We start from the raw sequence: 15484 nt of genomic DNA, 5'->3' as shown, positions 1-15484 counted from the left end.
GGATTAAATTGTACTTTGTAGAGTGGGTTTAAATTACCACCCGAAGCGGTAATTGGTTTGTGTCCATTAGGTGTTACATGGACGGGTTTTGGCTAGCAAGGTGTAATCCCTCGGCTATGGGATGATTGTGTCGGATTCTCTTTTAGAGAATGTATATTTATGTGAATATTGTGCCTATGTGTGATATAGGTAACTACTTGCTCGAATATGTGAACGTAACTCGTATTACATGACTTGTGCGGACATTCCAAGGTGAGTGGAATAATTATACGTGTATGTATATGGTGTATTTACTTGTGTGGGATGCGATGTGGATTTAAAGTTCGTGAGTTTGATACCACATCGTGTTTGACATGAGATGAGGGTTTAAAGTTCGCGAGTTCGATACCTTATTGTCATGTGGGTTGGAGGGTGATGTGGGTTTAAAGTTTGTGAGTTCGATACCACATCATTACGTGTGGCGTGAAATATGGGTTTAAAGTTCGTGAGTTCGATACCACATTGAGCGTGACGGGTGGGTTTAAGTTCGTGAGTTTGATACCACTCATGGAGTTAGTGATACATTAGCCGGGTAATGGTTGTTGGGAACACCGATGGTCATTTGCGAGTACCATTCTCTCGTGCTTATGGTTAACCATGATTGTGTAATTTTGGTATTAGCATATTAAGTTGTGAACTATATGCTATTGGTGATACTAGTTTATTATGAATTGTGGATATTTAGTTTATGTATTGTGATTGCATGGTTATTGAATTGCTAGCTCGCATGCGGTATTTGTGTAAGTGTTTGCAATTAAGTAGATTATATATGTATATGTATAATTGTTGCATCTACTAAGCGTAAGCTTACCACTCGTTGTTGTTACCTTTTTATAGGTACCATTTGTTAAGGAGAAGACTACTAGTTGCTAGACTAGTTGCTTTTGAGTTGCTTGAGCTTGATGGGGTAGCGTTGGATGTTCAGACGTGGATTGGGGACTTGGTAAATCTCGGGATTATGCTCTTAGTATCGGATTGGGTTATTGAGTCTTAACCCGGTTTGTAGCGTAAATGGGTCGTAATTACCCACTTGTGTAATGGGTCGAAAGGTGTCGAACTGAACGTTTTGGGACTTGGTCATATGCTTAACTTGTATTTCATTGTATATTGGGTATGTTAAAAACAAAGTTAAACGAATTTGGGTTGTTTCAGTAATCGTGATTGTTTGCATCTTCTTCACATGGCTATGGTTTCCTACCTCCTTTGCTAGGGGGTTTTACTCGTTATATGGTTACTTTTTTACGACCCATACCAGTTTTATTATTGAGGTCTGACCCTCTTGAGGTCTGGGGCTATGAGGTCTTTGTTGTTGATTTGCTAATCGTCGGGTTTAAGCGTTGTGGGCTCTGGATTATTTAAATGTCTTCGGTTTCGGGTGTTCATCCTCTATTTGCGCGTACATGTTCGGTTGAATTAGTGACTAAAGTGGGGGATTTTACGGATGTTTTCCGGGCTCTTTATATTGGCACACTTTTTCACCATCAAATGCAAGTCCTTTATGATCAATCTTTTGGTTGGTTGCACATATATATTAGTATCGGTGCTTCAGGGGTTAGTGGTTTCAATGGTTTTTTTGATGTTTGAGTTGTATATGCTAAACTTATCGAGTTTAGTTCACTAATAAATTCAAATCATCACAAGATAGTCTAGTTGTTAGAGCTCCGAGTTCATTGCAAGAGGTCTTAATTTTGAATCCTATCGAGGACGAATATTTTGTACTGATTAGGGAAGGATTGGAAATAATCAGGGAGTGGTTCTGTTAGGCTGTGTACATACAAAATCTAGATATACTCACACTTTCGGATAAGCTGAAAAGGGAACCTTCTACTTTTTTAGATCACATGACATTGTCTAAGATCTGATTATTTGTAACTCTAGTAGATCATTGAATTTATTTAATATAATTGTTTTTAATGACAAATATGTAATACTAAAATTAAAACTTTGTATTTAGCACATTTAACTAAAAAAAAATTACACATTTAACAAAACTTTATATTTTTACGAATTTAAAATTCATGAAAATTTGATTTTACCATTTTTATGGCGTATCAATTTTATTTTTAATTTAGTTTAATATTTTTAAATTTTTTTCCCTACTTATTGGCCGGAAGTCTACTCGGAAGTAATCTCTCTATCCATCAAATAGAGAGAGATGCTTTTCTCTACTTTTGAGAATGTTTTTATTCTAGGTAAAAAAATAACTTTTCTTTATTCTCGGGTAGAGAAAGAATTGTCTGCATCATCTTACCTTCGGTACTAATTATGTGTTATTTGGGTTTTCTTGTTGTTGTTATATTTTTACGGACATTTTTTCCCTCGGCAAATAGAAAGTAAAAGAAATCGGCCCAATATATCGTAGTACATCTCAAACACCCCCTTCGTCAAGACACGCACTGCCGGAGTTTTGGATGATATTATCGTACCGACGGCCGGCGGCGGTGGTTGTGGAGTTACAATCTCAAATTTGTTCAATGGCTGATAAAAACACAACAAACCTCAAAATCCCCGAAACCAAAGATTATTCTCAGTATAACCACACTGATTCTTGCAAATCCTCCAGATGGACTTCTAGGTTTTTTTTTTTTTACTTCCTTCTTGTTGTTATATAAACATTCATTACTCATTTCTTCAATATATATAGTAATTATTTCATGTATAATCTAAGTTTACCAATTTCGTAACCTATACTAAATTCTATCAATTTTATCTTCTTCATGTTGTAGGGAATCTTATCTGTTCATGTATGCTAGACCATGGGAAAAAGTGGTCAACTTTTACTCAAATTTAGTCAATGGCCACACAACATTGCTTGATCTGTTTGGAACCAAGGTTACTGACTTGTTGATTTTTTGTTTATTACTGCTTTTTTTTTTTTTTTTTTTATTGGAATAGAGGAGGGACTTTTGAATTGCTAAAAATAGTTTATTTTTTCTTCCTAGTGTTACTAATATCTGGAAGTTATATGATTCATTTATTTTCCCAAAAGAATAACCAATTTATGAATTTGTGCTTAATTATATATTTGCAGACATATCACATTGTTGATGATATTGGTATTGAGTGTAATAATGATGAAACTGAGGTTGTTACTCCGGCTCAAAAACGAGCTGGAAGGTGGGCAAGAATGAATTACAAGATAGTTGTGTCATATCATGGTGGTTCATTTGATGGTTGGCAAAAGCAACCAGGCTTGAATACTGTTCAAGAGTAAGTTGTTTTCTTATAATTGGTAAACTCAATGCCGGTAATGCAATTTCAAACATACATGCCAGTGGCACGCAGCTCAGTTGGTAATAGGTGGGGTAGTTTGCCACCAATAAGCAGAGGTCAGGGGTTGGAACCCTGCCACCCCCATAGCCACAACCGTTGAGTGAGTCATGTATGCCCCCCACATTATGGAATTGGCCAGCCGATTGTGGGCCGGTAGGGGTTGCCGGTTATCAACCTTTTGCTACAAATTTCAAACATACATACATGTTTGATACGTGAACATAAAATATCCCATGTGAGTGGCTGAGTGGTGAATGCTTGAGTTCCCCCAAGGAGGTCTCAGGTTCGATTCACCCCAACTTCAATGCTTCTAAAATAACAGCTTTAAGAATTAAGAATACTCGATTTTATCCCTATCGAAAAGTTTCATAACATTTTGAAGAATTGAATTCGACAACATCACAACTTACTATCTGTGAATCTACGCCGTATCTCTGCATCTAATGATATTTTAGCACATCCAAAAGTCAACATCCATCCATATACCCTATATAATTGTGTGTATGTAGATGTATGAACACAGCTTTTTTCATAATTTGCAATTGCATACAGGGTGATCGAAAAGTCTCTTGGGAAATTTGTCGACGAAAGGAAAGTTGGATTGCTGAAGGATAAAGGTCTACCACTTGAAGGCCATGCTGTAGTTGCCGGTAGAACTGACAAAGGGGTGACGGGCTTTCAACAAGTCTGCTCTTTTTGTATGTCACAAATAATAGTACCATAATATATTGTCTGTAAATTGTAAATCCATATGTATGGATTTTGCTAACGACATCCTTTAGGCTTGCCGTTAATCTGCATAAAATACATGTACATGGAGGTTACTTGTTGACTTTTTAGCGGCGGTTATTGAATTTAAAATACTTTAACGCATCTTTACAAATTTATATAACAAATTCATTAATTGTTTAAATGTTTAGATACTTGGAGAGAGGATGTTAAACCTCAAGATATTAAAGATACCATTAACTCCCTAGTTCCCGGAAAGCTTAGGGCCATATCCGTGTCTCAGGTACAATATACGATCTCATTGGTTAAATATAACCGTCTTTGTAACTCGGAATGATTAATATATATTATGTTTTCTAGAATATTGATGCATTCAAGTATTACAGGTACCTCGTAACTTCCATCCTAATTTCTCCGCAAAATGGAGGCGATATTTGTATATCTTCCCTTTGAATAATGGTGAGGTTGGGGAAGATGTCACAATTTGTTATAGTGAAAAATCTAACGACCAAGATTATAATTTTGATGATTCTGAGGTACGTTTAGAATCTGCAGTAGATGATGATAAAGCTGATCTACAAAGTATAAAGAAACCAACGAGGTTCAGTGTTAGCAAGGTTAACAAACTTCTTCAACAACTTGAAGGGAAATTGTTATCTTATAAAATGTTTGCACGTGATACAAAACCTTCAAGAAATACGTAAGGCCGACTTTACATCACTAGAACTGTAAATTTGTTATTCTCAAATGTTATATTTGTTAACTGCGTAATCTAAGTCAACCTGTAGTGGTCCTCCGACAGAGTGTTTTATCTTCCATGCACGAGCCAAACAAGTAACTTTAACCATTGATACAGAGGTTCTCAACTTGTTTACAGTGCTTAAATTATATTTATACATATAATTTTTTTAAAGTTAATGTTATATTAACTCCCGTTTTCAATGTTCATGAAGAAAGGAGAAAATACCGAGGCAATGTGCATTGAACTGATTGGTAATCGCTTCTTACGTAAGGTATGATAATCGATATCAACAATCTTATGTGCGATCCATACTTTATTCTGAGTTTCATATATAACAGTATATTGGCTTTATGTATGTCCCATCTTTTTATGCTTAGCCCGTCTTAGATGGATACAGATAGACGTGTAAGAAGCCGAGCCCAAGCTCACCTAAGCACGAGCTCGGTTGCTTTAACACGAGAGAGCTCGAGCTTAGTCATTCTTAAATAATAAACATCTTATATAATTAATGTTTTTAATCATGTTTCAATAAATTATACTCCTCTGTCCTAAAATAATTGTCTCAGTTTGACTTTTGAAGTCTTTCTTTTTCAACTTTGACTCTAGATATTTTTGTTTATACGATATAATATTTGATGAAAATTTGTACCAATGAAAACATGTTTAAAAACTCAATCCATTCATATAATATTTTATCAAATATTATCTAAAACAAACAAATATTTTAAGTCAAAGTTGAGAAAAAAAAAGGCTTTGAAAAGTTAAATGGGACAGTTATTTTGGGACGGATGGAGTATTTACTATCATTTTCTATAATGTACAGTATTCTATGTATCGTTAGCCTCATTTAGGTTCAGAGCCTATTTTAGCTCGGTTTATGAAGCTGGAATTGGGAACACACTGATAATGGATAGGATACAATAATGTTTTAAAGATTTAATGGGGTGATGATGGTTGACAGATGGTTCGTGTTCTAGTGGCGACATCAATACGAGAAGCGGCTGCTGGTGCAGAAGATGATGCCTTGATAAAGCTGATGGATGCCACATGCAGGCGTGCTACGGCTCCACCAGCACCTCCTGATGGCCTTTGTCTTGTTGACGTTGGCTATAATGAGTTCGATTCACAAAGTTGTCTAATTTTTTAAGGTAAGCAGCGTTATTTATCATTGTGTAATTTTTCGATTTTCGATAGCAAGATTTAAGAATAGGTGCGGCACACAAGCTAGAGCATGAATACCTTTAAATTTGACCTAATATGGTACATTAAAGTTCAATTTTCGGGCCACCTGTGAATGAGTCGAAATTCAGGTTATACTTAAAGTTTTACCTCTAATAGAGTAAGACTATTATTAGTCTATTATAATACATGAATGAAAATGAATAAACACATAAAAAGAAACAGGTCAAATTGGTCACACAGCCCAAAGTGTACTACTAGTGCATAAATCGACCTATATTAGGTTTTTCTAAAGTAACAGAACATATTGTTTTCCAACTGATATAATTTTACTGCATTCGGCTGAGACGCTAATTATATTTAGGGAAATTGGTCAAAATGCCATCATTTCCGAAAGTGTCACGCCCTCAAAAAATTCATAATTGCGAAAATACCCTCGCACAACGCACCGTGCGTGGTGCTCAGTGATTTGTGAGTGTTACCGAGATAATCGCAACATATTATCCTCGCAACATGCATCGTGCATTGTTGTACTTGAACTTTGAATGGCGTATCTTTTGATTCTCTACTCCGTTTTGGTCACCGTTTTTTTTGAAATCATGTATTATTTTGAGATCTATCCGTTGGAAATCCAACGAAGTGATAGAAATAATTTTGAACTTAGAGACCTCATATTCCAATTTACGTCAAACGTTGAAAATGTTCAATTTGTGAAATGTGTTGTTTATTCAAATTGGTTGAGGGTTTCGTATACTTTTAGTCTAACATTGATGATAAATTTAACAAATTACAAATTAGAATTTTCTATAACAAGTTATGAGTGGTCAAAGTACGTTTAATAGTCAAAATCAACAAAAACGTAAAAATCAAAGGCCTTCGAGGCCGAATGTCGAAAAAATCTTGGGACAAACCGCCTACAGCTGATTCTCGAGAAAATACACGATTTCTAAAAAAACGGTGACTAATTGAAGCTACGGATTAGATGCGACCATTCAAAGTTCTGGTGCAACGCACAAGGCTCGTGTTTGGTGCGTGTTGCGATGAAAATAGATTGTCTCGGTGACGATATTGGTAACACGGACAGTGCGTGAGGGGACATTTTTGCAATTACGATTTTTTGAGGGCATGTAGTGAAACACTTTGGGAAATGAGGGCATTTTGATCAATTTCCTTTATATTTAAATATATAAAAGTTATAATTTTGGACTAAAAGTTTGTCTTCCAATCCTACCAAACCCACATCAATAATTACCTATTTTTGACTCGTTGCCTAATTTGCCCATTTTTCCACCTACATTGATTTCTAACTTTATACGTATTTTTATACAAACCAGCACCTTTACGAGGCCTTTAATCTTCAGTATGATAAGGTCACTTTGCTTTGTCCTTAAACTCACTTTGATCTTTGTATGTTAATCAATAAAATAAATTATTCAGTTTTATTATGGCAAAATATGTAAAAGTATGTTGAGCCAAAAGTTTATTAGTAATTTGTTTGTTGCTTATGGCTTTCAGCTGCATATGATTTTCACATTATGCGCTCAGTGGCTCACCTTCAACAACACAGTCCTCATACATACTATCATCCCGTTCTTTTTCAAATGGAAAATTATGCTAAAGATTCTTGCGAGTTTTACCCGACTAATGAGAAGCATATTTATCTATTTTTTTTAGAATACTGAATTAATTTAATGTGTATGAAAGGTGCGAATAGGATCTCAATTTCAGGCTACAGCATTCACCATTTTATCATCTTTAAAATGGTTCTTCATGCTTCATCATATCAAGACTCAACAGTTTATGAGTCATGCCTATGTGCAGATGAGTGTTTGTGGATGACAAAATGTCACTCGGTTCATGAGGTCCATGAACACAGCTGGTGCGTTAGTCAACCACAGATGGTCTATGTTGTTTGTATTAGAAATCAGCGGTGGTCCATGTACTTTTTTCCGTCATAGATGGTTACCATGGTTTCCATTTTGAATCATCAATGGTCCCTGTGGTGCATATCCTTAGGGACCATTCTTGACTAAAAAAAATGCAAACCATAGGGCCTACCCGTGATTCAAATGCAAATCATGGGGACCATCCACGACGGAAAAAAGCACATGGACCACCGGCGATTTCTGATACAAACCACACGAACCATTCGTGATATTTTGTCTGGATGGATTGATGAAGCTGAGATAAGAAGTACCCCGTATAAGTTTTAAGCTTTTCTAACCAATTATCTTTGGTGATTTTTGATCGTTTCGGGCTATTAATAAAACGGAGTTGAACTAGTTTGTTACTGACTTGCTTTGACCAACGATAATTGTTCCTTAAGTGTTTCATTTCATTTTGTCCCTTAAACTGCAGATTAGTTTACCCATACAATGAATGTTCTCTTTTACATTTTAATTGATACAGCATTATAGCAGTGAAACAATAAAAAATCTTAAACTTCGTCAATAACTTTTTTCTAAAAAAAATATTTTTATAAAGTTAAACACTAAAAATTCTCAGGCACTTGGATCAACTGCTGTTGGTCCATTTCATATTAAACAATACAAGTACTTGGAGAAAATATTTAACATAAAATAACAACTCATATACGTAGTATACAATTCACGATTAGTTTATCAATATATCTTGGGCCATCAATTTTAAAGTGGGACCATCTTGCACTAAAATACCAAATGTTACATCATAAGGGAGAGATGCAATTGTCTCCCGATACCATTTGACGTCTACACTTTGATGCAACATATATCAAATATATTTGAAAAAGCACCCAGTTTTATTTTTTATAGTTATTACGGAGTATTATATAAAGATTTGTTTCAATAAAAAATTGAGTAATTTATTCACATGATATTGTACTTGAAACCCTTTGATTATCATGTCTCTTAAAGTAAGCACTTCTTGAAATTTTATTCGACATTAATTAATGAGAGGAGTTGCAAAAGGCTTGCTAAAAAACTAATTCATATATGTGGATGGTTTTATAAGGTTAAAGAAGGGGTGTATGATGAGATCGGCTTAAAGACAAGTAATCGGCAACATACTGATTTTAATGTCAATTAGTTTGTTTATTTTTGAATAGCAATTTTATCTATTATTTATTTTCTCTTTTATGTTTATATTATATTGTTTTTCAATTAAGCTTTTAGTCTTGTACTCTTGTACATAAAGGACCTTAGATTTCATTGTTCATTTAGTTTTTGATATTATTTGAATTAGAAATTTAAAAAATATGCAAGTTTGCGCTGATATCCTATTCGACTATTTGATTATTTGTTACTCGTTCTATTTTGGCCAATGATTTCGTCCGCCATTATTTGGTATCACAGCTTTGGAATTGGCCAAATAGATGTATCGTGGACGTGACCTTCGAGTACACTGCCGCAGAAACGCCGATTGGGGCAGCGAGGAAGATCCACGAGAGGCAGAGATTATTCATTTGCAACAAAGGATTGCCGAATTAGAGATGCTCAAAATTATGACTATGATGAACATTATGATTTTGAACAAACAGAGGACTAGTGGGAATAGATGAATACATTCGTTGATGCGCCGAGAAAATTCAGACGGGGCTATCATGATGATCCCTTACGGACCATTGGTACAAATGCTGAGCAAATTTTTAACTTTGAATACTTTCCCGAGCCTATCATGGATGAATATCCCGAACTCATCTATGTTACTGATGGTGTGGAGGAAGAGGCACAAGAGGACGCAGGGAACATCACTTTGGCAGCTTTGGTCTTGTTAATTGCCCGAGATTTTGAACGCGAGACAGACTCGAGGTCGAGTCTTTCCGAAAAAAGGGAGAAGATCCGGGAGGTATGTCATAAGATTGTGCGGCAAAATAATGTTTCTTGGGTGCAGCAAAATATTGTTTGTCGGGAGCAAGCTAATAAACATCGGATGCGCGTTGTGTATGGCACATGTGATTCAAACACATGGAATAAGCTAGAAGTGTGCGGATAATTTAGAAGGCGCAAGGGACACATTCCAAGGGGTCATTACGTGCGAACCTTGTGATGGAAAGTCATGCGGTTGGTCTCATGGGTCCTTCAAGTATACTTAAGATGTGGGTTGACGATTTTTTCGTGTTTTTGGAAAGAATTGACGACAAGATATTCAAAATTGAACTTTGGGTCATGCCAATGTAACTGTCACTTTTAATTTTTCATTATATGTCGAGGATAATGGCGAAGATGTAGACTAGTGGACGAGTCATTTTGAAGAAGCGGAGGATGATACATATACGGTGGATGGTTCTAGAAGGTTGAAGAAGGTGTAGGATGAGATCGATTTGGAGACAAGTAATCGGCAATAGAGTTTGATTTTAATTCTAGTTACTTTTTTTTATTTTTAAATAAGAATTTTATTCACTATTTGTTTCCTTTTGTGTGTTTATCTTGTTTTCCAAGTTAGAGTTTTAGTCCTTCATTATTGAATCAGTTTTGATATTATTTGATTTAAAATAAAAGAATATGCAAAATTGTGTTTTTATTCCATTCAACTATTTCATTCCTTCTTACTATTCTAAGAGCACACGGTATCCACAAATTTTTTTCGCCGTCCCCCTATATCGACGCCTGGAATCGACCGTCGCCAGCACTGTGACGGCGTCGATCCCAGCGTTGATTTTCTGCATCCCTCAAGCGACGGTGGGATAAAATAGCCGTTGGACTTTTGATTTCAATTTTTTTGGCCGTTGAACGGCTCTTTTTTTTTTGTTTTTTTTTCCTCACCTTTATTTAACTCTATATGTACATACATCTAAATATTCATCTTCACAACTCCTTTATTTTTGTAAGACCCGAATAATTGAAGTGTACACATGTGTATATAAGTGTATTGTGCGGTACTCGAATCGGGGTTTGGTTGTATATATTTAAAAAGGCAAAAGGAGCTGGACTGGGAGAGTTGCGCGCCGCGCGGCCTGGTGGCGCGCCGCGCCATCTGTCTGTGACAGATTCTCTCTTTCTTTTAAATTAGATATTTTGAGGGTATTTTGGTAAAATCACTTGGAGGCCGGATTTAATGCCTTAGATCAGTTTTGGGGAGTTCATTTACTCCTTCCACAACTACCAACACTTATCCAAATCAATTCTAGAGAGAGAGTGGCTTTTAGTGAGGGAAACCCCATTTTGGAGAAGAAGAAGAAGGTTTCTTGCTTAAGTCCAAGCATTAAAGTTGTTCGCCTTCCCTCTAGCTTCGTTGTGATAGTTGTGGTGCGTTACATTGAAGTGTTCAAGCTCGGTTATCTTTCACCAAGAGATTTTGAGGTGAGTGGAATAATTATGCATTCGTGTATATGGCGTGTTTATTTGTGGGTGTTATGGTATGAACCATCGAGCCGGTAGTACCATAGCATGTGTGTAAATTGATGTGAACCACGAGCCGGTAGCATCGAGTGTGAACCACGAGCCGGTAGCACTATAAAATAATTGATGTGAACCACGAGCCGGTAGCATCGAGTGTGAACCACGAGCCGGTAGCACTATAAAATAATTGATGTGAACCACGAGCCGGTAGCATAGAGTGTGAACCACGAGCCGGTAGCACTATAAACAAAGTGTGAACCACGAGCCGGTAGAACTATAAACGAGTGAGACTCAATGCGTATGGTGTGAACCACGAGCCGGTAGCACCTTAAGATTTGTTGATATTTAACATGCTAAATTATTTATGGTTGTGTTGAGTATATGCTAACTCGGTTATGTTATTGTATGACTTGTTAAGTGTTTGAGGTTGATGACATGCTTTTGTGTTACACGTTTCGTACGAGGTATCTTGTGTTGTGATTGCAAATAGATGGGCGATATATATGTATGTGTAATTATTGCATTCACTAAGCTTTGCTTACCCTCTCGTTGTTTACCACTTTTATAGGTTCGGTGTTGGACAAGGGTAAGGGCATCGTTTTGGACTAGGGATCCCGCTTGTTGCTAAGGGACGCTTTTGGTTTTAGTAGCTCTCGGAGTTTGACCGATAGTTGGGTAGTTTAATCCCAAACGCCATGCTCATTGTGTAGTTTGGAACTTAAACTTTTTGGTGGTCGAAACTCCTAAATTGTACTAAACTTGTAATTTGGGTCGTGTGGGCCCCGCTTGTAAAACTTTAATTTTATGTTTGAAACATGTTAGTTTTACATATTTGGTTGTATGGTAAAAAGCGTTTTGTCTAAAAGTGCCGGGAACTAGTCAATCTTTTCGCGGTTAAAAGTCCCGGGGACAGCCAGATATGGCGCGGCGCGCGGGCCATATGGCGCGGCGCGCCGATGGTCTGCAACAGATTTTTTTTTTTTATTTCGTATTTTCACAAGGTTTTGTCGGGTGTTGGTTTGGGTTGTTACAAGTGGTATCAGAGCATGGTCTAAGGGATTTAGGTGACTTGAGATAGGCGCCTAGACTTAGACTATTGTGTGCGTGATTATGCGGGACTTGTAGGACTTTGGGTCGGATCGGAATGATTAGTGCATAGGTTTATGTGAACTAATCATGCGCTATTTGTTTGTGTTGTGTTTAGCAATCATCAAGCGAGATGGACGTTGTACTAGCGAGTTAGCGCGACGTGCTCGCGTAGTAATGACTAGCTACCATTACTACGGGTGCAAATCGGGTCAAACAAGCAATGTACGACGATTGTTGAGCGAGATGGGGTAGTGAGGCGTATATGTATGTAATTGTGTATATTTGCCCTTTCGTTTCGCGGTTTAAGCTAATTCGTTTTATAGAATGAAGACGAGAAACGGTCCCGATCACGATAACGGAAGTACAAGTGAAGACGCCGAGTTCTCGACCAAGGTCGAGGCCATCTTTAAGAAGTTGAAATCGGATTTTCTTGCGGACGTTCGAAAGGTCTTCCAAGAGTCGGTCGATGGGCAAGTGACCGAAATGATAAACGAACGAATGAAGGCCACTATTGAAGAGGCCCTTGATGCTAGAAACATTTATCCTCGAGGTGAAGGGGGTGATGGAAAGAGAGACTTCCACTACAAAAATTTTAAGGATACTCAACCTACGACGTTTAATGGGGTGAGGGATCCGTTGAAAAGTACTTGTTGGATTTCGGACATCGAGGGGGCCTTCCGTACCGCGGAGTGTCCTCCCGAGAAGAAGACGAGGTTTGGGTCTAGCATGTTACGTGAAGAGGGCAAGTTGTGGTGGGATGATAAAATCAATTTGTATGGCGAAGAGCAATGCATGGACTTGACATGGGAGGAGTTCAAGAAAGAGTTTTTCAAGGAATACCGAACTTCATCCGATCTTGATCGAATCCGGGACGAGTTGCATCATTTGCAACAAGGTTCCATGGATTTAGTTACCCTCAAGTCTACATTCTTGGCAAAGACTCGTTTTTGCCCGGAGTATGTGGGTGATGATCATAAGCTTATGAAAGATTTTTATCGTACCTTGAATGCCGACTACAAGAGCAAGATTAGCCGGGGTATGGCTAAGACTTTTGATGAATTGTTTGAGTTGGCCCGGGGTTTTGAGCCGGAGGTGCCTAGGAAGAGTGATTTTACTTTTTCGAAAAGGAAGTTTGAAGGATCGAGCCATTCGAATTTTTCAAACAAGAAGTCCAAAAGAGGCGCCGAGAGCGTTAATAGTGCGAAGAAGGGTGGTTCCGGGAGTTTTGGACCCACTTGCTTTAATTGTAATCAAAGAGGGCACATGGCTCGCGAATGTCCTAAGGCGTCGACCAAGGTTACTTGCTTTAATTGCGGCAAGGAGGGGCATAAGAAGCCGGAGTGTCCCGACTTGCGAAATGATAATGTGAAAAGGTTGGAGAGGGCGGCGGGTACGGCTAGGGGTCGCAACTATTTGATGACTAATGATGAAGCCAAACAATCGAACGAAGTTGTCTCAGGTACTTTTATGGTTAATTCTAATCCGGCGAGAATTCTTTTTGATAGCGGTGCAAATTTGTCGTTTGTTTCTCCTAAATTTGTGCCTAAACTTGATAGACCGTTAGCTAAGTTAAGTCGTCCGGTAGAAGTCGAAATAGCGGACGGCAAGACGGTGCTAGTGGTTGATGTGTGTAGGAATTGTGATGTTGTTTTTGGTGCCGAAACTTTTAAAATTAATCTCATTCCAATGACCTTGGGCGATTTTGATATTGTCGTTGGTATGGATTGGCTCGATCATTACAGAGCCGATATTGCATGCCATGACAAGTTTATTCGTGTTAAGGCCCCAAGTGGGGGAGAAATGATTATTCATGGTGATAAGAGAAGAAGAACGGTGCCGATATGCACTTTTGCACGGGCGCGTCGTTCCGTTGTTACCGGTGGCATGGCTTTCCTTGCTCATGTTGTTGATACTCGTAATGAGCCACCACCTATTCATGAAATTCCGGTAGTTAATGAGTTTGAAGACGTTTTTCCGGATGAGTTACCGGGTGTTCCGGCGGAAAGACAAGTCGAGTTTCGCATTGAGTTGGTTCCGGGGGCTACCCCCATCGCTAAAACTCCTTATCGTTTAGCACCAACGGAAATGCAAGAGTTGTTGAATCAAATTCAAGAGTTGCTTGAGAAAGGTTTTATCCGACCGAGTGCTTCGCCGTGGGGCGCTCCGGTCTTATTCGTGAAGAAGAAAGATGGTAGTATGCGTATGTGCATCGATTACCGTGAGTTAAATAAAGTGACGATCAAGAATCGTTATCCGTTACCTAGGATTGACGATTTGTTTGATCAACTTCAAGGCGCGACGTATTTCTCTAAGATCGACCTACGGTCCGGCTATCATCAAATGCGGGTCCGTGAGGAAGACATTGAGAAAACGGCTTTCCGAACGCGTTATGGGCATTATGAGTTTGTGGTTATGCCTTTTGGTCTTACGAATGCACCGGCGGCATTCATGGATCTTATGAACCGGGTGTGCCAACCTATGTTGGACAAGTCGGTCATTGTGTTCATTGACGACATACTAGTCTACTCGAAAAGTATGCACGAACATGAACGTCACTTGCGTGAAGTTTTGAAGACATTAAGAAAGGAGAAGTTGTATGCAAAATTCTCTAAATGTGAATTTTGACTAAGAGAGGTCCAATTTCTTGGCCATATTGTGAACGAAGGCGGTATCCAAGTGGATCCGGGGAAGATTGAGACGGTGAAGAGTTGGGGACGACCGACTACGCCTACGGAAATCCGGAGTTTTCTCGGGTTGGCCGGTTATTATCGTCGGTTTATCCAAGATTTTTCTAAGATCGCTTCTTCGTTGACGAAATTGACAAGGAAGAATGCGAAGTTTGTTTGGGAGAACGAGCAAGAAATTGCTTTTCAATTGTTAAAAGAGAAGTTATGTCAGGCTCCGGTGTTAGTGTTACCGGAAGGTGTCGAAGATATGGTAGTTTATTGTGATGCTTCCTTAAATGGGCTCGGGTGTGTTCTTATGCAAAGGGGTAAAGTCATTGCTTATGCCTCTCGACAATTAAAGGAGCACGAGACGAGGTACCCGACTCACGATTTAGAGATGGCGGCGGTTGTGCATGCATTGAAAATTTGGCGCCATTACTTGTATGGTG

At 38.2% G+C, this 15484-nt stretch overlaps 1 protein-coding gene across 3 annotated transcripts; it reads left to right on the top strand.

Moving 5' to 3' along the window:
* Window positions 1-2380: 2380 nt before the first annotated feature.
* Window positions 2381-7743, top strand: LOC139904055 (uncharacterized). 3 transcript variants are annotated; one of them, XM_071885989.1, is made up of 11 exons: window positions 2381-2614; window positions 2766-2871; window positions 3071-3249; window positions 3865-4010; window positions 4233-4324; window positions 4428-4500; window positions 4597-4741; window positions 4830-4899; window positions 4995-5054; window positions 5745-5931; window positions 7478-7743. In XM_071885989.1, the coding sequence occupies exons 1-10, from the start codon at window positions 2451-2453 to the stop codon at window positions 5928-5930; spliced, it is 1221 nt and encodes a 406-aa protein (XP_071742090.1). In that variant the 5' UTR covers window positions 2381-2450; the 3' UTR covers window position 5931; window positions 7478-7743. The 3 variants fall into 3 exon arrangements, with proteins under 3 accessions (XP_071742090.1, XP_071742089.1, XP_071742088.1); XM_071885988.1 differs by having other exon boundaries at window positions 4588-4741; XM_071885987.1 differs by having other exon boundaries at window positions 4428-4741.
* The last annotated feature ends 7741 nt before the right edge of the window (window positions 7744-15484 follow it).

Source organism: Rutidosis leptorrhynchoides, chromosome 4 (genome assembly GCF_046630445.1).
Source record: "Rutidosis leptorrhynchoides isolate AG116_Rl617_1_P2 chromosome 4, CSIRO_AGI_Rlap_v1, whole genome shotgun sequence".
NCBI lineage: Eukaryota > Viridiplantae > Streptophyta > Magnoliopsida > Asterales > Asteraceae > Rutidosis > Rutidosis leptorrhynchoides.
Note: the sequence above shows the minus strand (reverse complement) of the source record. Positions and strands in the feature narration are given on the sequence as shown.